The sequence below is a fragment of the Anabas testudineus genome, chromosome 13 (assembly GCF_900324465.2).
Source record: "Anabas testudineus chromosome 13, fAnaTes1.2, whole genome shotgun sequence".
NCBI classification, from domain to species: domain Eukaryota; kingdom Metazoa; phylum Chordata; class Actinopteri; order Anabantiformes; family Anabantidae; genus Anabas; species Anabas testudineus.
In genome coordinates, this window is record NC_046622.1 from 20,783,116 (window position 1) to 20,805,715 (window position 22,600).

Below are 22,600 nucleotides of genomic sequence, written 5' to 3' on the forward strand. Positions count from 1 at the left end.
AACATTTGCACAACAAAAGAGAGGCTAGCTGATTCATCAACCCCCCCCTCCCTCCCTCCCCACTCCACCCCCGTCCCGGCCTTCCTTCACTCCCTTTCCCTTCCACCGTGACTCCTCCTCTCCTGCCTTTGTGCTCGGACCCAAAATCCCCTTCCCCACTCCTGTGACCCTCCTCCCCTGTGCACTAATCTCCTTGTCCCAGTTGGACTGAGTGCTTCAGGACTACCTCTAGCTGCACTGACACCCCCTCACCCTGCACCCCACAGGACACACATCACAGCCCGGCTTCATTTGCACGCCTTTCTCCTCCTCCTCCTCCTCCTCCTCCTCCGCCTTGCATCGATGAAGCATGGGTAAAATCGGTGGCACATGGAGACACAAGGTGTTTTTTGGCTGTGGATTCGTACTGATGACAATCACATGAACATAATAAGCGTTGAGGCTTGTTCTTCAGCAGGTGTTATTTACTCTCACTGAAACAGAATAAACTGATATAAAAATGGATTTTATTGCCCTATTGTGTGTTTTTCATTCATTTTTACACATTCAGCATGTCGTGTTGACAGTTTACAGATTTGTTCTCCATTCTCTCCTACTTCAATGCTTAAATACGTTAATGTCTTGTTCACATTACAGCTAAAAGGGCCCTTTGAAGAACCCTGGCACACACACACACACACACACACACACACACACTACATGTAAGGCTCCCATGGGGTTTGAGAGAGGCCAATATAGAGTTTAGCCCTTTGGTCCGCTTTGTGTTTCACATTTGGGGTTTCTATAGCAACAGTGGTCTCACAGGGGGACAAGTGCACCCCCCTCTCCATTTTAAACACCATTAACATACCCCGCCCCCGTCTTGTGTTTAGTCGGGCGTCCCAAACACACATGAGCAGAGGAGGCTGAGCTTCGCTGTGGTTTAATTAGGTGAGTGAAAGCTGAGGGATAAGTAGGAGGATTTGAGACTGGGTTTCAAATAACCATCCTTCCAAAACTTTTAAAGACACACAAACGTGAACTCTTTTGTTGTAAAAAGGAACGTGAAGTAAGAATTAAGAGTTCTTGGTTTTTGTACCATTAAAATGTTTCATAGCTTGAGAAGCATAAGATTAGCGATGAACTCAATATCTCTGAACTTTTACACTGAGTGTCTGACTCCAGGAACAATTAATAATGAATACAACTGATTTATGCCCAAAAGTCACTTTTTGATTATTTCAGAACTTATAACAAACAACAAACTTTTTTTTTCAGATTCCATCTTGGATAAATCAGTCAAGTCTTTTTAAAGATCCTCCTCATCAGTCTGACTAAAACATTGTCCCTGACAGCCATGGAGACCCTCTCCCATAGGCTGTCCTGCTTCCACAGACCCCTACCCTTCCTCTCAGCTTTGATCTCTGCCCTGTGCAGCCTTTTGTGGAGACGCCAGTAGAGGCGAGAGTCAGGCAGGACTCCCGTGAGGGCTGCAGTGCGAGCCAGACCAAGCTGGAGGACCTCTTCATTCAGACAGTAGCTCCACATCAACCTCTAGTGGAGAGAAAACAGAATACAAAGACACTCTATAATCAGTGTACACGTATTTACTGATGTCAATAACATATATTTGATCAGACAAATCTATTTGTCCTTTGTCTCAGTTAAGATGCCTCACCCTGCTTTGAGATACCAGACAGTGTAGTACGTCTTCCTCTCGGCTGATCAGTTTCAGCCAAACTGTTTGGGCAGGAATCAGGTTCTTCTGCAGCCATTCTCTCCCCTCTGGTGTCAGCTCCACTCCTACAAGTTGCACCAGCAATGGCGATGTGCACACACCTGAATAGGACATTAAAGGACCATTTATCAGAAGTAAAGTTGGGGTATAGGTCATTTATAACTATGTCGAAACAAACATGCACACAAAATAAAAGTCTCAAAATGTGTCTAAAATTATTATGGAATTATTAGATCAGAAAATAATGTATGTACAAGTTCTTGTACTCAGAGACGAAAAGAGCTTTTGGGTATTGAAGTTTGTTACAATGACCCAGTGTAACTCCTCGGTAATAATGGCTCTAACCAGTTTAAAAGATAAGAGGTCAACTGGAACGAAGCTAATAAGACAAATAGCTTCTCCTGTGAGCCTTTGTACTAAAACTGCTGATTGTGCACCGTAGGGAGAGCACAGGCTGCTGGATTGTATTGATCGGTGATTCTGGGAGCATTACGTTTTGATCCAACAGCTAACAAGCTTACCTGTCACTCTCGCTGATGACAAGATAACAAAAAGCTTCTGTGTCTGACTTTACAAAGTAAAAATGTCACAGTGACATTTTCGGTGTAACAAGATAAATGACTGCTGTAAATAATAACAGTGTTATTCTTGTGAAGGACCGACTCCCCTCAACAGACAGAACCTGTCGATGATGACCTGCAAGCTGGTCAGAGATTACTGGTTCTGAGCTGTGTGTGTCTTTTGTGACAGTGGCCATGACCTGATGATGTCACAAAAAAGTTGAATCAGACAATAATGATTGGCCTATTTTTTCATCTATCTTACATATTCTGGATGTATACTGAGTTTTCTGTATCGATGTTATTCTCCATTTGTGTTGGTGTGGATTCTTTCATGTTGAGGTTCTGTTTCTTTCTAAAGTTTTTCTAATCTTGAAAAATTCTACCCTGTTTTACCTTTGTGCTTTGAAAGCAACGGCGAGAGGATTGGCACATATATTGGGATGTGCTCCACTTGGAGTCCTTTCTCTGTGATCGAATGAACTTTCCCACGAAGGCTGACGTTCCCCTCGATGAAACGAGTGGGGATCTCAGACGCGGCTTGAAATTTGGTGATCTGAGGACATGGAATGGCACAACTGAGCGGCAATGTTTAACGACACACCGGTACATGTCATTCAAGTGTAAAAATACAACACGCAATGGGATTTTGAAATAAACTCAACACGTGCTGTTAGTCATGCAAGAATGCTCTACACACTTTTTCCACTTACTGTTGCTCAGTGACTGGGTCGATTCATTTGTGTTTACTGTGCACTGACGACATTTAGGTCAAAGATCAAAGATGAATGTGGGAAAATTTTAGTTTCAATTGTTCACAGTGCTGTTTAACACCTTAATGTGTGAAACAATTAATTGAGCTAAATTACTACTCTTAGTTTTGTTTTTGGGTTTTGTCTGTGTAGGTTTCATTTGTTGTTAAAAGAGAATAAAAGCTAATGAAATGAAACAATAAAGCAGTCTGTGGTCACTCTGACGCTGACACAAGAGAGGAAATCAGTCAGAAGCATTTCACAAACATCGGACATGTAGCCAATAAAAAGATCTGGGATGTCTTGTAGAGGAAAGAAATCCCTGTAACACTGAGTTTTATGGATTCAAATGTGGGTGTTCTGATTGAAATAGTGCTCTGCTCTAAGCTGTTTCATATATCTAGATGTGAATGACAGGAAATAAAAGCCTCCCAGTGAGTGTCAAGTCTGTTTCTTACCAGTTTGATACTCCTTGCTATTACAATGACACCAGCAATCGCCAGCCCGGTGCTTATGTTCTGTGCGAGAGACAAGAGAGCAGTGATGGGAAAGGAGTTGACAGTGATCAACTTAGCTGAATGTGTGCTGGACATGTGAGACGACAGTAGTGACACAGGGGCATCATTAGCCACTGGGGACCACTGAGGACCACTGAGGACCACTGGGGACCACTGGGGACCACTGGGGACCACTGGGGACCACTGGGGTATGCCAGCTGTGCGGTTTGTTAGGTGACACTGTTAGGAGGGAATTCATCCTGATTGCAGTTTGGTTCTGAACGATTACATTTAAAGTCCAGGGGGGTCAGGTACCGGGTGGCACAGGAGGGACTGTATGACACAGTCGTGCCCATGCGTCACCAGTCGATCGCTCACTGTGCGCGCACACACACAAGACTCCTACCCGCACAAGCGTTAAATGATCGTCAGCGGCCTGAGATATGACGGACACCATGTTGCGAGACGACTGGTTTCCTTGCTCTCTTCGTTGTCCGTCCCTCCCTCTTGCTTCAGTTTCTCTTTCTCTGGAAGACTCCGGCATGTTGTTGACATTTTCTCGACGCATCTGACGCTCCGCCCATCGGGGAGGGACGTCCAGGAGGAGGGCTGGTGTGAAATCACCGCCCTGTGGTTTGGTTTGGACATGACAGGTTGGAGATTAAGTGCTCCTTGACACACAACCCTCGCCAAAAATGTGCAATTGTGTGAAATGTACACAGTGGATGCCAAGATTATTAGTTGCAAAAAATAGCAAATATATTATAGTGCAAAAGTTTTTCATGCATATTGCAGCGTGTCCATGTTAATCCAGTAAGTACCGCTGGGATCAATGACGTACCCATCTTTGTGTGCACAACTTGACCTAGATAACTTCAGATCTGCAGTGCAATTCAATGCACAAAGCAAAAAAGCTCAAACAGTACAACTGTCACCCTGCTGATTGCCGGCGTTTTTCAATGAGTCATATTCTGCGCAAGAGGTCACATAAATAATATTTTACCAATACACTGCACAGTGTGGCTCAGCTTCTCGGAAGAGTCGCATGCAGCCAGTGTTGCACAGTGAAACGTGTTTAGCAACAGACGTGAGTGAGGAGTCACCACTGACTGCATGACAGATGCACTGGAGCTTTCATCTTGTAAACTGTGAAGTCATGGAGCTACTTGAAGCCTGATAACGCCCCCATTACCACAAATTGGCCAATAGGAGTTGAGAGGCAGAGTTGTCCTCCTGGCCGCCATTAAAGAATTCAATCCATGAACTGAAATAATGGAAATCTGCGGGACCCATGGATCAGCTTGAGAAGAGTAGCCGATGAGTAGTCTCGCTCTAGCTGGCATTTCGTCCGTTTTAAGAGGAGTTTTACTATGACGGAGCACTGTGGTGGTTTTAGTGTAAGGGAGGGCGGTGTAGCTAATTGTTTTATTTAGCTAGCAAGCTAGCGTTGGAGCGCTGGTATGTTAGCTTGTGTGCTAGCAGGCTAGGAGAGACCAGGGGGAGGGGAGAGTTCCTTTGCTTTGAAATTGTTTCAGTTCGGCTAGCTAGCTAGCTGCTATTAGCCTTAGCACACCAGAGACTAAGCTGTCGGGGTGAAGTTTTTTTTTTAGTTTTCGAGCTCGTGTTTTTTTTTTATTGCGCATATTACTTTTGTGGTGTTTGGTTTAGCCTTAGTATGTCCGGGACATGTTAACGTTGATTATTTGATGTAAAGGAAATGTAGCAGCAAGCTTGCGGCTAACCGGATCAGACAATACATTTCAAATAGGATTGATGAACCGAATAGCTAGAAGCTTACAGTTGACGCTCTCTGGCTGCCTGTCTAACGTTAGCTTAGCGGTGGCTAGCGCCGGTTAGAAGTTGTCTGCCTGACTAGCGGTGGCTAGCTGTAGCCAGCAAGTTGGTCAGCGCTTTAACGACAGAATTACAACTGAACATCGCTTCGCCAGCAAGTTAACCGGATCAGCTATTGCCCCCGATGGTGATTGAGACAATGGACTTTAACGTTACAACCACGCAGTGAAAGGATGAGTTCGTGCTTTGTACCCAACGGGGCCAGTTTAGAGGACTGCCACTCCAACCTCTTCTGCCTGGTAAGAGACTCTGCGCTAGCTAGCGTTAGCTGTGATAGTAAGAGGCCAGAAAGCCATTTTGGCTAATCAGGCAACAACCTTTGTAACGTCAGTTGCAGACTGGCGTGAAGGCATCGGGCCTGCAACTTGCAGATCGTGATCTAGCTAACTTTAATAACAGAAGCTGCACGTAGCACAGGGCAGCTAGATTGAAGAGTTGCACATGAGAATTTCACGATCGTGTGTTTACACTGCATTGGTTACATTAATATTCAAGTAGCACTAATGTAAGGTTAGATGATGCTAACAGATCGGGGCAACAGGACAGTTACTTGCAACCCGTTAAACACAATTCTTTGTCCTTAATTTAAGTGACACTGCAGCGTTAAAACATGTAGATATTGAACATGAAATCGTATAGATGCTGTAGTCAATAAGGACAACTTATCAGATTTTAGACTGACAACTGTAACAACAGTTGTTTATAACTGTTGGGTAAATAACTCTATGACAGTCAAGTTTTGAGCCATGATTGTGGTGTCATGTGTACAAAGTATTGCACAACTATCCAAGATGTCAGCAAACTTCACTTTTCAACTTTTTCCATTAGGGTTAGATCCTCTACAGATGTTTGGTATAACAGGAAGAGCAATATCCAGCTTCTCATTACTGTTTGTAGGGGAAGAGACTCACATATTCTCTGAGCTGTGCTGTCAACAATAGGTGATTGACATAATGCCGGGTATATGTGCTCACATAGTTTCTCTTCTTCTCTTTAGGCTGATTTGACTGGAATAAAATGGAGGCGGTTTGTGTGGCAAGGACCCACCTCTTCACCCATCCTTTTCCCAGTGACTGAGGAGGACCCTATATTGTGTAGTTTCAGCCGATGCCTGGCGGCAGATGTGCTGAGCGTGTGGAGAAGGCACCACACTCCGGGTCGCAGAGAGCTCTGGCTTTTTTGGTGGGGGGATGACCCCAGTTTCGCCGAGCTAATCCACAATGAGCTCTTAAGTAAGTGCATGCAGGGTCTTCATGTTTTCTGCACCAAGTAACAGAATGGGGAAAACTGTGCAATTATGTCTTATTCACTTGCAAAAATGGCAGCAATGTCTGGCCTAAATCCTAAGTGTATCCTCGTAGAGTTAGTTCATTGTTTGTTTGAAATCAAGATTTAAGAAGGGAATGTTTAATGCTAATAATATCTACTGCGACGGCAGAGCTGCTGTGCAGGCAGAGTCGGTCCATTTGTGGAAAGTTCAGGTTTAAACATGTTTGGTGTTTGATAATGATGCCAAACTGCAGCGAAGAATTCTAATTCACTTTTAATGTTACAAAGTATGATGATAATAAGTTATGATAGCCTGACTGGTTTGTGGCTAACGTGTTGTTTATAGTCTTAAAAGGTGTGAGGAATTATTTGGCTCTCAGCCACAGACACAAAGAGTAATGTAGAGCGTTAAAGCAAGTCACACACAGATTTTTGGATGAAGGGTTCGTTCAAGTTTGTTAATATTCATATCTGGGGGGAAAAAATCCCCTCAAGGGGCTGCCACAGTGACAAGGTATTTTGTCTTTGGTCTCAAGGAGGCTCAAATGAGACAATACAAATCGTTCATTGCAGAGACTCAGAGCAACATTTTCACTAATCTTTGCAAAGAGAGGTCGAAGGTTTATTTTGAAGTTTAACTTGCATTTAATCATTATGCTGTGAAGCTCTTAAGAAAACATTGGAGCAGATTAAAAAAAAAAAAAGTAGGTTTCACCTGCAGAAAAAATTCAAAGCATTTTACAATGAAGGTTCACTTCATCTCAACAGAATGGTTCATTTTATGTCACCTCGGGTGTTCCTATTAACACTGTGTGATTTATGTATTTTATGTCATGTGATTGTGTAATAACCAATGCGATTAATGTTGAAATTGGATGTTTTTCGTGTGCTTAAAGGAGTCACTTAAGCTGTTTCCATGGTCAGATGCTGTCTCCTTGTATGCGTCAAACCCATTAAGCGCAGTGCATTTTACAGTTAGTCTGCGGTAGTAACAGGAGACATTGGCGTGTTAAAAAATATCTGGTATAATGTATACGACTTCCTCTTAGGTGAGGAGGATGGGGAGTGGGAGAGTGGCCTGTCCTACGAGTGTCGAACGCTCCTGTTCAAAGCCATCCACAACCTGCTGGAGCGCTGCCTCATGAACCGTGGCTTCGTTCGCATTGGCAAGTGGTTTGTGAAACCGTACCAGAAAGAGGAGAAGACGATTAATAAAAGGTAGGTCCCACTTCCTTGCCATGTTCCTTAACAGCACACAGCGGAGCTGAACAACAAGCCATAAATAGTGGTGTAGTGTGTTGTGTTCAAATGAGCAGGGTTTACCTGTATCAGTGCAACCACATAGTCATTGTCTGCTGCTTTGCTTTTCTACTCTCACTCACTGATTTGGATTCCTGGCTGATAGTACTTTTCTCAAAATTATGTTGCAAGTTCATAAATCTCAAAACGTCTTGCAAATATTTCACTATAAAATCCTTGCCGTCAATGGGAAGCAGACATTCACTGGCAGGCTGATGAAGAGTTTGCTGACTTGTTGACATTATTTTGAGAAGTTAAAAACGGATCACATGTCAAAAAATTCGTCCAGAAGTCAGAAAGGAGTATTATCAGCTAAACAAATATGTTGTTGTTGTCAACTTATGTAGCAACATAGACATCCTACACCTACATAATAAAAACCCAGCTTACACATACCCAAAGGCAACTTCTTTATAACTCAAAAGAAGCAACACAGTTGCTAAGGATAAATATGGCAGCAGAGCAAAATGTCCTGAGGGCTGAAAGTTTGTTTTCTATTGGAGAATTGTAACAGTCCATCTATGAGGTTATAGTCGTCTTTATACAGAGTCGAATTTAGTGTGAAACATGAAATATTTGTTGGGAGAAAAAGGACCCAAATTAATTTTTAACCATTGGACTGAGGAAAATTTTACAAAGTGAGGAAATTTTAGTTAGTTCTCACAATGTGATGGATGTTACAGGGTTAAGACTATGTTTTAGGGATAGGTTAAAGTTGAGGGTGAGGCAGTTCATTGTGATGGTTAGGGTTAGGGTAAGGCAGTACACGTAAAACGATTAAAATTGAAAGAGTAGATTAGCATGGCCTACACAACAGTAGGGGGCTAGGGAATGCATTATGTCAATGAGTGTTGCATTCAATGCCATACAAAAATGTGTGTGCGTGTGTTAAACACGCGTGCGCAGTGTATGATTGGGCAGATGTCCTCATTGTTTCAAAAGTTGTGTTTTAAAGTTTCCATAACAATTCCTGGCCTCTGACAGCAATTAGTTGTTCTAATTCCCATTTGGGCTTCTGCTGGAGAAATCGTGCTCGCAGATGTTCCGTTTCAGCCATGTTGTTATAAGCTTATAGCTGTTTCTGGGAATAGATGTTGTCGTCTTATAAGAAAAAAATAGCTCTAACAAATATACTCAAGGCTTTTCCTTCAGTAGTGTAACCATGACACTAGACCGAAATATCCAATCTGCTGTTCTGATTTGACTGCTAATAAAGGTTTTCTGCAGTAGGTAAGCTGAGGTCGGTTTAAAATAACAGTTTACAAGTATGTCGGTGTGGCTTTAAGTCAATCTTCCGAGGACATTTAGCTTCCTGGCATTAAATCAGATGTAATAATGTGATGGCGCGTGACTACATTATCACATTTTTTTAATTACATCAGCAGCATGTCACATTTGTCACCTGGATTCACACGTGAACTGCATGAAATAATAGTACTAATGGTAGCAGCTGTTTTCCTCATCACTTTAGATTTCTCTACAGTAACACAGTGACACTTAGGGTAATGTTTATTGTCCACACCTACACTCTGCCCAACTGCAAAGAAAAACTGGTCTTTGTTGTTGTTATACGAGCTTGAGGTGAACCAACAGCAGCACATAAATATCTGTCTGGTTCAGATCAGGATTCAGTGCTGCTGTACAACCTCTTGTATATAAGGGCAGTGACATAAATTTAGGTTCCCCCGCTGCTCTTGAACAAGCAGACTGGAGAATCCCAGAGTTCCCTGACGAGCTAATTTGAGGCTGTACCTTTTGGCCGTGTTGGTCCGAGCTGACTCAAGTTTGATGCACAACCATTTGGCTCAATTCCCTTTTGGCAGCTTTGCCAATAGGTCGAGGGAGTTTAAGCAGCTATATAAAAGAATTGTTGCACAGGAATGGACCAGATTTCTTTCTCGTTGACATCTTAGCTTCTGTTTTCTCGTGAAGATGTCTACACGTGTGTGTCAAGGCAGCAGCGCAGCACCTCCACAGAAGAGTCTGGCAGTCTCGCTGTCGCCTGCCCGCTCTGGCTGGTAAACAGGGCAGTCTTTGGAAAATGCTGAGTGTGCTCTGTGGTTTTACAGCAACCATGTCAACAAGTACTTTTTTAGCGCATTTAGCAGCCCAGCCTTCCAGAAGTAGTTAGAAAGTAAAGAATGAATGTCGTTCTAACATTTCAGGGCTATAATAATCCTCCATGTTTATTTTTGGATAATATTATTTTTACCTTTTGCACTGCAAGAAGATTTCAGCGCACACTACAGTTTGTGCACTCTCTGATTGGTGGTATTAACAGGCATCTTTGTCTCTGTGTGATCAACAGTTGTCACCTAAAAGCATGATATGCCAACATGAGCGGAATAGCATATCTCACATCATCATCTCCTACCTTTTTAGTGCTCCTTCCCATAGCTAAGGCTTTTCCTAACAATGAGCGATGGCTGACTGTAAAGTGAAGCACCATTATTTTTCCTTAATGATATTGGTTTGGTTGTTTGGATCATTCCCTCTCCACATTACACTGCGTCTTTTTCATCCTTTTAGTGAGCACCTGTCCTGCGCTTTCACCTTCTTCGTACACGGTGACAGCAATGTGTGCACGAGTGTGGAGATCGCTCAGCATCAGCCTCTGCAGCGACTAAGCGAGGAGCACCTGACCCTTGCCCAGCAGAGCTCCAGCCCCTTGCAAGGTAGGACCAGTAGCAATGTTTTACGTTGAACTAGTATAGGTCCTATCTCCTTTTCTTTTCTCTCTTTGGCTTATTAGTGTTATTGTCCAGCACAAGTGATTCTTTTCTTTCCTTTAGTCATCCTCAGCCCATATGGTTTGAACGGGACCCTCACCGGCCAGGCTTTTAAGATGTCAGACCACCCCACCCAGAAGCTCATCGAAGAGTGGAGGCAGTTTTATCCCATCAGCCCCAATCCCAAGAAGGTTCTGGAAGATAAGATGGAGGATACAGACTGGGAGGATGACTCCCTGGCAGCTGTGGAGGTCCTTGTCGGTAAGATGCAATATTTTTTTTATAATGTGGCAACGGGCGACTGAATGCAGGCAGAAGGTAAAGGGTAAGTTTGGTGATGTCTTTTAATTATCTTGGCAACAAGTGGCAGAGAAGGTCATGAAAAAGACTTGATTTTGTTTTGTCATGGGATTTATTGACAGTAACACAAATGTATGTTACAAGACCTTTACTTTTGGCCATTAGTGGCTGTTTGATAAATAAACTTTAGAGTAAAAACCTGAAGATTGTTAATTAATATTAAATTGAAACTCTTGAATACATGCGTGACATTTGCTCCCTTCATGCCTTGATAACTCTGGGAAGACAGTGGTAGAACAATGATTTAGTGGCTTTATAAATTTTTCTTGGGTTTTCACACTGCCACTAAACTTTTTAATAACAAATACATGTATTTGGTTGCAGCGGGAGTGAGGATGGTTTACCCTTCCTGTCTGGTGCTTCTCCCCCTATCGGACCTTCCTGCTGTGGTCCCTCAGGGCTCAGCCAACCCCTCAGGAATCCTGTGCGGTGCACAGCAGGGCCAGGCTGCTCACAGAGATCCTGCCATGTCCTCTGTCACTCTGACTCCTCCAACGTCCCCAGAGGAGGCTCAGACTGGTAAGATTTGAAGCTGTGCTTACAGGTTTATAAGTTGTTGTTTTGTTTATCAGAGAGATTGTGCATCCTAGCGTTGCATTTGTTTATTTTTTTTAATCTTCCCCTCACAGATTATCAGCCTGCCCAGAGGTGGCTCAAGTTGTCCTCTGCATCTGATGGCTACAGCGCTGACAACACTCTTCATGGGGGTAAAATCCCTCGCAGACTGGCCAGCCAAATGGTGGAGTCTGTGTGGAAGGAATATAACACAAACCGTACAGGGAACAAGTACGTTTAGTGTCGGCGCTTGTTCAAAATGAGCAGTTAAAACAAAGAAAAAAGCATGCCTCCAAGCTGCAAGCTAAATTCTGCCCTTTTTGTAATAGGAGGAAGTTTACTACTCTGACAAATGGGACCTGTGAAGAAGACACAGACAAAACTGGACTTTGGGATTTTGTGGATCCAGCTCACAGGCCGCACTGCAGTTGCTTGCGGTATGTTAAGTGGAATTCATTCCCCAGTAGTTTGTGTTTATAACAAAAAGAAACTATCTTGTAAGCTCCCTTTTGTTTCTCTCACACAGACACAAGAACCAGAAACGGAGATCGAACAGCACCTCAGGACACCTGCCATCATCCAGCCAGCCTGCCCAGCCGACCCCGAAGCACAAGCTTGGGGAGAAGCTGGAGAAGGGGGAGAAGCAGCAGAAGAGGCCGCAGACACCTTTTCACCACCGCAACTCTGTGAGCGAGGAGCAGGCCCTGGAGCCACAGAGCCAGAGGCTTTGCTTACGACCACAAGAGGAGGGCTCGTACCCCAGCCTGCACCACGTGGACACTGCGCCCTCAAAAGCCCCTACGCTCCACACGCACGGCCCTCCTGCAGACCTCGTCGGCTCCCCACCTCCCCCTCCTCTCAGCCCGCATCCCTGCGACCACGTAGAAGGCGACATGACTCCAGGTGGCACGAAGAGCTCATCCACGCCCATTCACCAACCTTTCTACCCACCGTCAGTGGAGCCCTGTCTGCTGCCACAGAAGAGCTCGTCTGAGGAACCTCAGCTGGAGAACATGCCCATGCCTCTGCCTTTCCCCCCAGCCTTCAACGAAACCTTGGAACCCACAGTCTATGTAGGTTCAGCCATCAACCCCAATGAAGACTCTACCCACAACCCATGGAAATATTTCAACCTGCCCAGGAAGAAGGCCTTAAACTTACAGACCCCTCAGCTTCCTGTGGATAAATTACTAGATGATTCTGGAGGAGGTGGTGGAACAGAAGGTCTAGTTTCTGTCACAGAGTAAGTATTTAATAACTCTCCCTCAGCTGCACTAAAACAAACATAGCTGTTTTATTTAAACATCCCTGAATCTGTCTGAGCATCTCTGCACAAAATCTCTTCTCTCAGGTTGATGTCAGGCTCCACACAGTCACTGAAGGTGTCCCAAGAGCTGGTCAAAGCTTACGCCCAGCGGAGAAACAGCCATCTCACCTCCGTCACAGGAGACGGAGAACACAGTGAGGAGCCAGACCCATATGCTTTCGTAGAGGGAGATGAGGAGTTCAGCTTCACGGAGAAGAAGGACAAGCCTGGAGCTGAGAAAGAGGGCAACAAGAAACACAAGGTGGGTTGTGAACACTATGGTTGACTGCTGGTGAGAGAACTTACTACCACTAGAAGGAACCTGGAATAATTTCAGAACAGAGTACTATACAAGTTGTTTATATAATTTTACATTTTCTATGTTTTATTTCTTTTGTTGAACATGAAGGAGAAAAACGGTTCACAGATATTGTTGCAATGTGGCCATTGTCAGAAGTTCAGCTACCAGATCCTTGACTTAAAGTAAAAAGGAGAAAGGGAAAAAAAAAATACAGCACTTTATTAATACTAATAAATGATAGTGTTTGTTTGTTTTTGTTGTTTGACCTAGGTGGACGAAGGAAATGGAACATCAGCAGAGGGTGAGATTATTTTCTCCCCATCTATGTGTTAAATAGTTTAAAATGTTTAATTAAACAAAAAATGTTTGGAGTTGGGTGTCTTATTGAACGTCCTCTTTCCAATTTGTTTTGCGGTGCAGACGGTCAGGGTCCATCAGGTAGTAAACCTTCAACCTCGACCAGCCTCATACACGAGAACGACCTGGCCGTGTCCTACAGTGACCTGGATAAAATCTTCAACTCAGATGAAGACGAGCTAACGGTTAGTCCGTCCTTATGTTCAGATACACTCAGGACCCCAACAAGACTGGGTTCTATAACATGCTGAGACACAGCTTTTTATATAGGGCTTTACAAATGTCAAAGATTTCATGAACTAGAAGATGTGATATATAGTGTTTTGTTTTTGTTTTTGTTTTTTATATGCAGCCTGGATCCAGAAGAGCTGGAGTTGGTACAGACGACAAGTTTGGCTCTAAAGAAACTAAACCATCCACATTGGACCCTCTGTCCTGCATAAGTAAGAATTCTGGACAGCAGTTAATCATCACACATTGTAACCTGTGTGCACATGTTGTTTCAAGAGAAGCAATCTGTCCTTTCTCCAGGCTCAGTAGACCTGCACCAGATGTTTCCCACCCCGCCCTCTCTGGAGCAGCAGGGTTACTCGCCCATGAATTCGGGGAGCAAGGATAGCCTAGAAGCAGGGGCTGGACTCACCCTGCTGGACAGCAGCCAGCTAAACAGCCACTTTAAAATGGAGGTGGAGGAGGGATTCTGCAGCCCGAAGCCATCAGATATAAAGGTACAACTTGCTGCACATCTGCCAAATGTCGAGAAAGCGGAAAATGTTAATGCATCAAATGTTTTTCAATGTTTTTAAATTGCCTTCATTACTAAGTGACTGGCACTTCTGCTTTCAGGACTTTTCTTTTGTGTACAAGCCGGAGACGTGTCAGCCTCTCATCGGCTGTTCAATGTATGCCCCCTTGAAGACACTACCCAGCCAGTGTCTGTTGCCTATCAAACTGCCAGACGACTGCGTCTACACTCCCAGCTGGACCCTGGGCAAAATGGAAATGATACCTCCAGCAACAAACGTCAATCTCCTCACCAAGGACAGGTAAAAAAAAATAATTAAAAAAAACAGCATTGTCTTGTCATGCAGGGAGATCTTTGATTTCCCCAAATTATGAACCACTGATGGGTGTTAGATTGTGGATAGATGCCCTACATTAACACATTTTACATTTTAAGATGTAGATGCTACAATGGGTGTTTCCCTCAGCAAGACTTTTAATTTTATTACTGTTCATCTCTTTGTGACAGCAATGTCCCCAGTGTGGAGCCAGACTACAGCCAGTCCTACACCCCTCAGACCCATACACCCTTCATGTCCAGCAGTGCTCCTCCCAGCAACAGCGGCACAGGCATCCTGCCCTCCCCAGCCACACCACGCTTCTCTGTGCCGACCCCTCGCACACCACGTACTCCCCGGACGCCCCGCGGCCCGTCCAGTGTCCAGGGCTCGCTTAAGTATGATAACTCTGACCTGTACTCCCCAGCCTCCACGCCTTCCACCTGCCGACCCCTCAGCTCCGTGGAGCCGGCCACCATACCCTCCATCCCTGAGGCCCACAGTCTTTACGTCACCCTTATCCTCTCAGAATCAGTCATGAACCTCTACAAAGACTGCAACTTTGACAGCTGCTGCATTTGCGTCTGTAACATGAACATCCGAGGCGCAGATGTTGGTGTGTACCTCAGGGACAACGGCGAGGCCCAGTACCCCTGCACTTGTGGCTTCAGTGCCGTCACCAATCGACGCTTTGGCCAGTCAGCCGGGCTCTTTCTTGAGGACGAACTGGATGTGGTGGGAAGGGGCTCAGACGCCAGTCGAGACACAGAGCGGCATTTCGAAGAGCTTCGAGCTTCCACGACACACAAGGCCGGCAGCTTGAAGGAGAAGGCTCCAGATGAGCTAATCCTGCTGCTGCAGGACCAGTGCACTAACCCATTTGCCCCAATGGCAGGCGTGGAGTACCCCAAGCTGAGCTCTGCCCCGAGCTCATTTTTGAGGGTCGAAGAGAGAGACTGTTATAATGACTGCCTCATGGCATTGGAGCATGGCAGGCAGTTCATGGATAATATGTCAGAAGGCAAAGTAGATGAAACACTAGTGAAAAGCACCTGTCTTCATCAGTGGCCAAAGTGTAAAAGTATGTATTTCTGCTTCTTCGTACTTTTATTTTCACATATTTATTTCAAACCTTAGACATGATGAGTTAAGACTTGTCTCTCTTTTTGTTCTCCCTTTGTGTAGCAGCAGATATGAACAAGCTGTTCTCTCAGGACGTCCTGCGGGTATTGTTGTCCCTCCAGCCTGTGCTGCAGGACACCATTCAGAAGAAGAGGAGTGTTCGCTCCTGGGGCGTTCAGGGACCACTCACTTGGCAACAGTTCCACAAAATGGCTGGAAGGGGATCATATGGTGCGAGGATACTAATCAGTGTTTGAGAAATGTACACAATATATTGGTGGTTGATCAGTGTTTGACGTTTTTGTTGTTTTTGTTTCACCACAGGTACAGATGAGTCTCCTGAGCCTCTTCCCATCCCGACCTTTTTGGTTGGTTATGAGTACGACTTTGTGGTGCTGTCTCCTTTTGGGTTGCCCTACTGGGAGAAGCTTCTCCTGGATCCTTTTGGTTCCCAGAGAGATGTTGGATACGTCATCATCTGCCCGGAGAGTGAGGCTCTGCTCTGTGGGGCCAAAACCTTTTTCAAGGACCTAAGTGCTATGTATGAGGTACGTACCCAGCAGTTTCATCCATCTTGTCCTGGCATGCCCACAAAAACAGCTTTTGCACTATAAAGAAATGATTCACAGTTTTGTTTTTGTATTTGCTTCCTTTTTCTTGACAGGCGTGCCAGCTCGGGCAACACAGGCCCATCTGTAAGAGTCACCCAGAGGGCATTTTGAAGGTCGGCTCCACAGAAGGCAGGAGCATGACAGAGCAGCCACTTAGTGACTGGTTCCTCAAGATGGCTGCCAGAGACGGAAACAATGAAGCCTTTAATAAGCTCAAAATCTTTGCTCAAGTGTGCCGCTATGATCTAGGTAACATGTTTGTTCATGATGCAGAAAACCGTTTTTAAGGTGATATGCTTTGTACAAATGATGATCACTGCCCTTTTTGCTTCCTCTTCCAGCTCCATACCTGTCCGAGCAGTCTTTAGACAGCTCTCTCTTGTCCCAGCGCAGCCCTATTGTGGCCTCATCCTCATCCTCTCAGACCTCCAGCTCTTCCAGCACCTCCTCAGGACCCCAGAGCACCAACACTACCAGCTCCAGCACCAGCTCTGCCCAGCCCGCCCAGGTCAACAGCACCCCTCCCTCTTCCTCCTCAGGCTCTCAGAATATTGGCGGAATGGCGTCAGCCAAGCCAAGCTCCTACTCGATGTTCGGGACAGCAGGCTTGCAAGGCAACACGTCTCAGAATGGACCCCAGTCTAACTCACAGGGTGCAGGGGGGCTGGCAGAAAATGGACCCTCGGCCAACCAGTCTCAAGCTCCAACTGAGACGCCAGAGAGGTAGATTAACTTCATATCTGCCGTTTAGTTCTGTCTTAAGTTGTTTTTACTGACAAATGTTTCCAAAATCAGCAAAAAGATGATAAAACAAAAAATGTATTTCTGACAAGTTTTAATGTTTTGGCAGAACAGTAGTTCAGTTTCTCTTTAGATCAGTCGACAACTGTAATAAAACTCAAAAATAGACTCATGACAGATGCATCTTTTTGCTCACTCTCACTCACGCTCCATGTCCGTCTGGTTCATGTTTTGGCAGTTATACAGTAATAAAATGTTATTTCTAGATGCAGTTTATTTATAATAAAGTGTAAGATTTATTTAAAAATATAATACACTATGCAGTGTGGATTCAATTAGAAGTGACTAAAGTTACAACTAAGGTATTTTCATTATTGATTACTCTGTGCCAATATATGGATACAGTTGCGCAGCTTGAGTTGAGACAAATGCTGAAGAATAATTTGAGTTTTCTCGACAGCACAATGGAGAGAGACAAAGTGGGTAAGCCAACAGACGGGGAATCCCACGCCGTGTCCTTCCCGCCCGCCATCGTGGTGTACATCATCGACCCCTTCAGCTACGAAGACGCAGACAGAGAAGTCCACTCCAGCGCCTACACACTGGGCCTGCTGCGCTGCTACATGGAGATGCTGCAGTTCCTGCCTGCTCGCATCAGAAACGCTGTCTCAGTACAGGTACAGCCACTGTTAAAGCCCACACCACTGTGGAACACGGTGATGTCTGATTAATGTTGGTTAAGTAATATTTAGGGTTTGAAATACACAAGAAATACAGATGAAAGGCTTTGACGGTGTTACTGGATGGACGGATCAAGTCCTCTCAGTCAGTTGTCTTTAGTCACAACAGAGCAGGTTAGCAGCAGGCAGTCTGAGAGGTGAGAACGAGCAGGGGACTCATTAGCAGATGCTAATAGAGGTGGTAGCTGGCACACCTGTTGTATGGTGACACAGGATTGCATCAACATGCCGGAGGGAATTATGAGCTCAAGAGGTGTGAATGTGCTGATGTTATGAGTAGTAGTGTTTAGTGCAGTAGTGGAAGGAAGGGGCACAGTTAATATTCATCTTTCTGCCACTTAGCAACTAAAAATGACTTTGTTTGTATTTAATCTCAGAACATGGTGAAAGAGAGAATATTTCTATTAAACTTCCATTTTAGCAGTTTGAGTTTGATGGTCGACTTCTTAGCTGTACACTGATCAGGCACAGTGTTAACACCGCCTGGTGCTTAATGTTGTGATACGTTGTGGGTCAGCACAGACTCGGATCAGTCTGTGACTGACCACCAGGTGGTGTTAATGTAGTGGCTGATTGTAATGTCTAGTCAGTTAAAATGACTGAGATTTAAGTAATGCCTGATTTCCCCAATTTTAACAGAATAAACTGACCATTACCATTAAAACCATTAAGTAAGAGCAACTACTGATATTTACACACAAACTGTTTTTCCTTTTTCTTCTCAGATTGTTCCCTGCCAGTATCTGCTGCAGCCCGTGCACAGCGGGGAGCGCCACCTCTACGGCCAGCACCTCAAGTCTCTGGCCTTCTCTGTGTTCACGCAGTGTCGTCGGCCTCTGCCTAACTCCACCAACTTCAAGGCTCTGACGGGCTTCGGCCCGGGTCTCGCCATCGACATGGCTCTGAAGAACCCAGAGGTAACTGCCAGTGTCTCATATGTGAAACTGCTGTGATGTCAGGTTTAGGCAGCCGACCAACACAGAGTCTGACGTTGTTGTGACGTTGTGTCTTCTCAGAGGCCCGAGTGTCTCCGTCTGTACACGCCGCCCTTCATTCTGGCTCCAGTGAAAGACAAGCAAACAGAGCTTGGGGAGACGTTTGGCGAAGCATCCCAGAAGTACAACGTCCTGTTTGTTGGCTACTGTCTGTCCCACGACCAACGCTGGCTGCTGGCCTCCTGCACCGACCAACATGGAGAAGTATTGGAGACCTGCATCATCAGTATCGATGTACCCAACAGGTGCGTGCACTTTTGCACAAAAGAAGAGCACAGGTTCACACGTTCTGTTGCTGATACATGTATGCATGTATGTATTTAAACTTCACGTGTCCTTTTTGCAGGGCTCGCAGGAAAAAGGGCTCAGCGAGGCGACTGGGTTTGCAGAAGCTGTGGGAGTGGTGTCTCAGCCTGGTGCAGCTGACATCGCTGCCATGGAGGGTGGTCATCGGACGGCTTGGCAGAATAGGTCATGGGGAGTTAAGAGGTAAACACACACTCAGCACATCCTGTCTCTCTAGACCCTGTTCAAATTTGTGCTGTCTGAGCTTCAGCAGCTCGGTCTCCACTAACGTGCTCCTGTCTCGTCTTGTCCCAGACTGGAGTATTCTGCTGAGCAGGAGGAACTTGCAGTCCCTCAGTAAACGTCTGAAGGAGACCTGTAGGATGTGTAGCATCTCTGCTGCAGACACCCCCAGCATCCTTAGCGCCTGTCTGGTCGCCATGGAGCCACAGGGTTCCTTTGTGGTCATGCCAGGTAAAAGCGACTTAAATTTAGTTTGAATAGGGTGAAATTAAAAGCAGTTTTTCCCCTGTGTGACTCTGTATCTGATCTTTTCAATGTCTTCTCGGCAGACTCTGTGTCGACAGGTTCAGTGTTTGGCCGCAGCACCACGCTCAACATGCAAACATCGCAGCTGAGCACTCCTCAGGACACATCCTGCACTCACATCCTGGTGTTCCCCACCTCAGCCATGGTGCAGGTCAACACTAACACTTCAGAGCCTGACTTCAATCCCATTAATCCTGGTGCGTAGCTAGTTAGTAGCTGAGAGGCATCAGTTCAACACGGATACACGCTGGTAAAGTTGACCGACAGTCAAACTCTAACTGTGTCTGCGTCTTTTCCTTCACAGATGGATCTGATGGAATGGGCATCTTTGACCTGTTTGACAATGACATGGTGGATCCAGACCTCATCAACATCCTGCCCAACTCCCCGACAACCTCTCCTGTCCACTCTCCCGGCTCCCACTACCACCAGGGGGGCGATGGAAGCAAGGTCAGTCAGCTCCTGCTAGAACTTGATAAAACCAAAACAATAAATGTTTCAGACCAGACAGATTTTTGTTTATTGTGAAGCAACAGAAGGAAATTATCTGAATAAACACTTTAAAGAGACGAACAGTAATAAAATCCAGAACTGATTTTATAGTAAAATTCATACATTTCATTGGCGTGATGTCACAGGGCCAGGGTGCCGACCGTATGGAGTCCCACGAGGAGGCTCTCAACATCCTGCAGCAGCCGATGGCTCTGGGCTACTTCGTCTCCACAGCCAAGGCTGGACCACTGCCAGACTGGTTCTGGTCAGCCTGCCCTCAAGCCCAGAACCAGTGCCCACTGTTCCTCAAGGTACATTTGCACTAAAAACGATGCTTTAATTTTCCCCTTGATGGCTCTTTAAAACCACTTTGTGTATGAAAAAACAATATTACTGTAACTATATTTATATATTTATTTATCCTCATCAGTTAATTGCCTCATCACTTCTCTTGTTGTTTTTCTAGAACATAAAAATATGCTGAATAACGCCCAAAACTGTTTCCTAATGCCTAAAGTTTGACATCTTAAAATGGCTTGTTTAGTCTGACCAACAGTCTAAATCCCATTTTGAGCAGTAATCAGAAAATCAGCTGTTTCACAAACTAAATAACTTTAGTTAGTGTTAACACAGTGAGGTAGGATTCAACGCCTTGTGATATTTCTGAAAAGCACTTGGTGCTCAATGAAATCTAAAGAGAAGATGTTTCCTTTGCGCAGGCCTCTCTGCACCTGTCGTCTGTCCAATCAGACGAGTTTGTGCACGGTAAACACTCCCACCCCCTGGACTCTAACCACACCTCCGACGTGCTCAGGTACGCTGCTCAGATCAGACGAGTCTGTACGGTAAAATAAGCATGAAGTGCATCATACAGTTGGGACATGTATGTAAGTATGTAACCACTGCTTGTCTGCTTCCCACATGACAGATTCGTTCTAGAGCAATACAACGCCCTCTCCTGGCTGACGTGCGACCCTGCGACCCAGGACCGGCGCTCCTGTCTGCCTGTCCACTTTGTGGTGCTCACCCAAATGTACAACTTCATCATGAACATGCTCTGAACACTTAACGGGATCAAACTGCTCAGTCGAATCATGGATGCCCCTCACCCAAAGGACCTCACACTCCATCAGGGCAAATGTGGAGGAAGAATCCCTCCTCCTCCTCCTCCTCCTCGTCCTCCTCCTCCCTGGTGTGTCTCACATAACACTGACTGACTGGAAGTTTCCAATCAACCAATCAATCAATCAGATGCCAAGAATCCATTTTAGCATTTTCGAAGATCAAGGGACGTTTCATAAAGGAGAATAAATTGTCTTTTTAATGACTGTAGATTTCAATCTATGAAATTTTATCTTAATGAAATGCCTGCATATATTATTTATTGTAAGTTTTTAAATGTGGAATTTTTAATGCTTAATATCTTTTATATATTACAAATCCTAGAGGGTGTGTACATCTCACTGTAAAGGAATCGGTTTAACAACTGTAATTTTCTCAATTACAACATGGAAAAACCTGTTCAAGTGAATTTGCTGTAGATTGCCTTTAGAATATTATTTTTTCAAAGGGTACAGACCTTTTTATTGCCATGCTGTAAAAATGAAGTAAAAGCTGGCCTGGGCATTTGCGTCCCACCCAATGAGTGGATGAGACTTACCTCTCTGTCTGCTTTAGCTCCAGGGTCTCTCGCACAGTAACTCAATGAGCTCTGAAGAGGAAATTAAAAGGTACATTGTCAGATTATATATTTTATATAACAGATTTAGGTAATTGTGTGTATATGTGTACATATAATTGTGTGCCGCTACTGATGGTGCAGCTTCTGTTTTAGGAATAAAGTGCGTCTACCTTATCGTCTTTGTTCTGTTTGTTTTTTGATTTGATCAAATGTTAAAAATGAATCCTGAGTTTTTTTCTAAATGAGCAGTGTTTTATTTCTTACCCTGGATGCTCTTCCTGACTCGACCCTCTCTAAGTTCAGGCTTGGGACCAGCACCCAGAGTGCGCCGGCTTGTGCAGCCTCAGTGGTCGAGCTGTGGTGGGGCCACGGCGTCCACTCTGTCACCCCTCTGGGTGTGTAAAACGCTGTTTGGTGTTTGATCAGCGATATTTCGCCCTGAAAGCACCGCTGTTAATAAAACAGAGCAGAGCACACAACACTAATCCACGCTTCACAATAAAGAACCATGATGTGTGGCAGCTGAGTAGTTTTTAAATAACTTTAACTCATTTAATGTATTTAAATACATTATTGAATATTCTGCTACTACACATCTCCACTGCTACATTTTCGCAGAGAAATATTAGTTTTTGTCTTTTGGAGAATCGCAGCATCACATGAGAGCGTCATTATTGTACTACTGGTGTTTGGTGAGATGCAGTTTGATGGATTTTAAAACGAGCCATACATACAGCAACTAAACTAAACTGCTCCGTAATTATAGT

General features: G+C 44.8%; 2 protein-coding genes across 2 annotated transcripts; one reads left to right on the plus strand and one right to left on the minus strand.

The window, feature by feature from the left end:
- Nucleotides 1–514: 514 nt before the first annotated feature.
- Nucleotides 515–4,124, minus strand: c18h3orf33 (c18h3orf33 homolog (H. sapiens)). The gene is made up of 5 exons (XM_026365897.1): nucleotides 3,933–4,124; nucleotides 3,488–3,547; nucleotides 2,674–2,833; nucleotides 1,658–1,818; nucleotides 515–1,533 (listed from the first exon to the last, which is right to left on the minus strand). Exons 1-5 carry the CDS (start codon nucleotides 4,092–4,094, stop codon nucleotides 1,279–1,281), a joined length of 798 nt encoding a protein of 265 aa, XP_026221682.1. The 5' UTR covers nucleotides 4,095–4,124; the 3' UTR covers nucleotides 515–1,278.
- Nucleotides 4,125–5,553: 1,429 nt separating this feature from the next.
- Nucleotides 5,554–22,012, plus strand: LOC113167171 (mediator of RNA polymerase II transcription subunit 13-like). Its single transcript, XM_026367588.1, has 30 exons — nucleotides 5,554–5,619; nucleotides 6,378–6,612; nucleotides 7,699–7,867; nucleotides 10,478–10,623; nucleotides 10,741–10,938; nucleotides 11,362–11,556; nucleotides 11,667–11,823; nucleotides 11,922–12,029; nucleotides 12,119–12,835; nucleotides 12,944–13,160; nucleotides 13,470–13,500; nucleotides 13,620–13,741; nucleotides 13,909–13,999; nucleotides 14,088–14,284; nucleotides 14,403–14,602; nucleotides 14,809–15,698; nucleotides 15,803–15,970; nucleotides 16,064–16,287; nucleotides 16,404–16,599; nucleotides 16,692–17,073; nucleotides 17,552–17,768; nucleotides 18,557–18,748; nucleotides 18,848–19,071; nucleotides 19,173–19,315; nucleotides 19,427–19,585; nucleotides 19,684–19,857; nucleotides 19,965–20,110; nucleotides 20,299–20,463; nucleotides 20,872–20,966; nucleotides 21,081–22,012. Exons 1-30 carry the CDS (start codon nucleotides 5,554–5,556, stop codon nucleotides 21,211–21,213), a joined length of 6,357 nt encoding a protein of 2,118 aa, XP_026223373.1. The 3' UTR covers nucleotides 21,214–22,012.
- The last annotated feature ends 588 nt before the right edge of the window (nucleotides 22,013–22,600 follow it).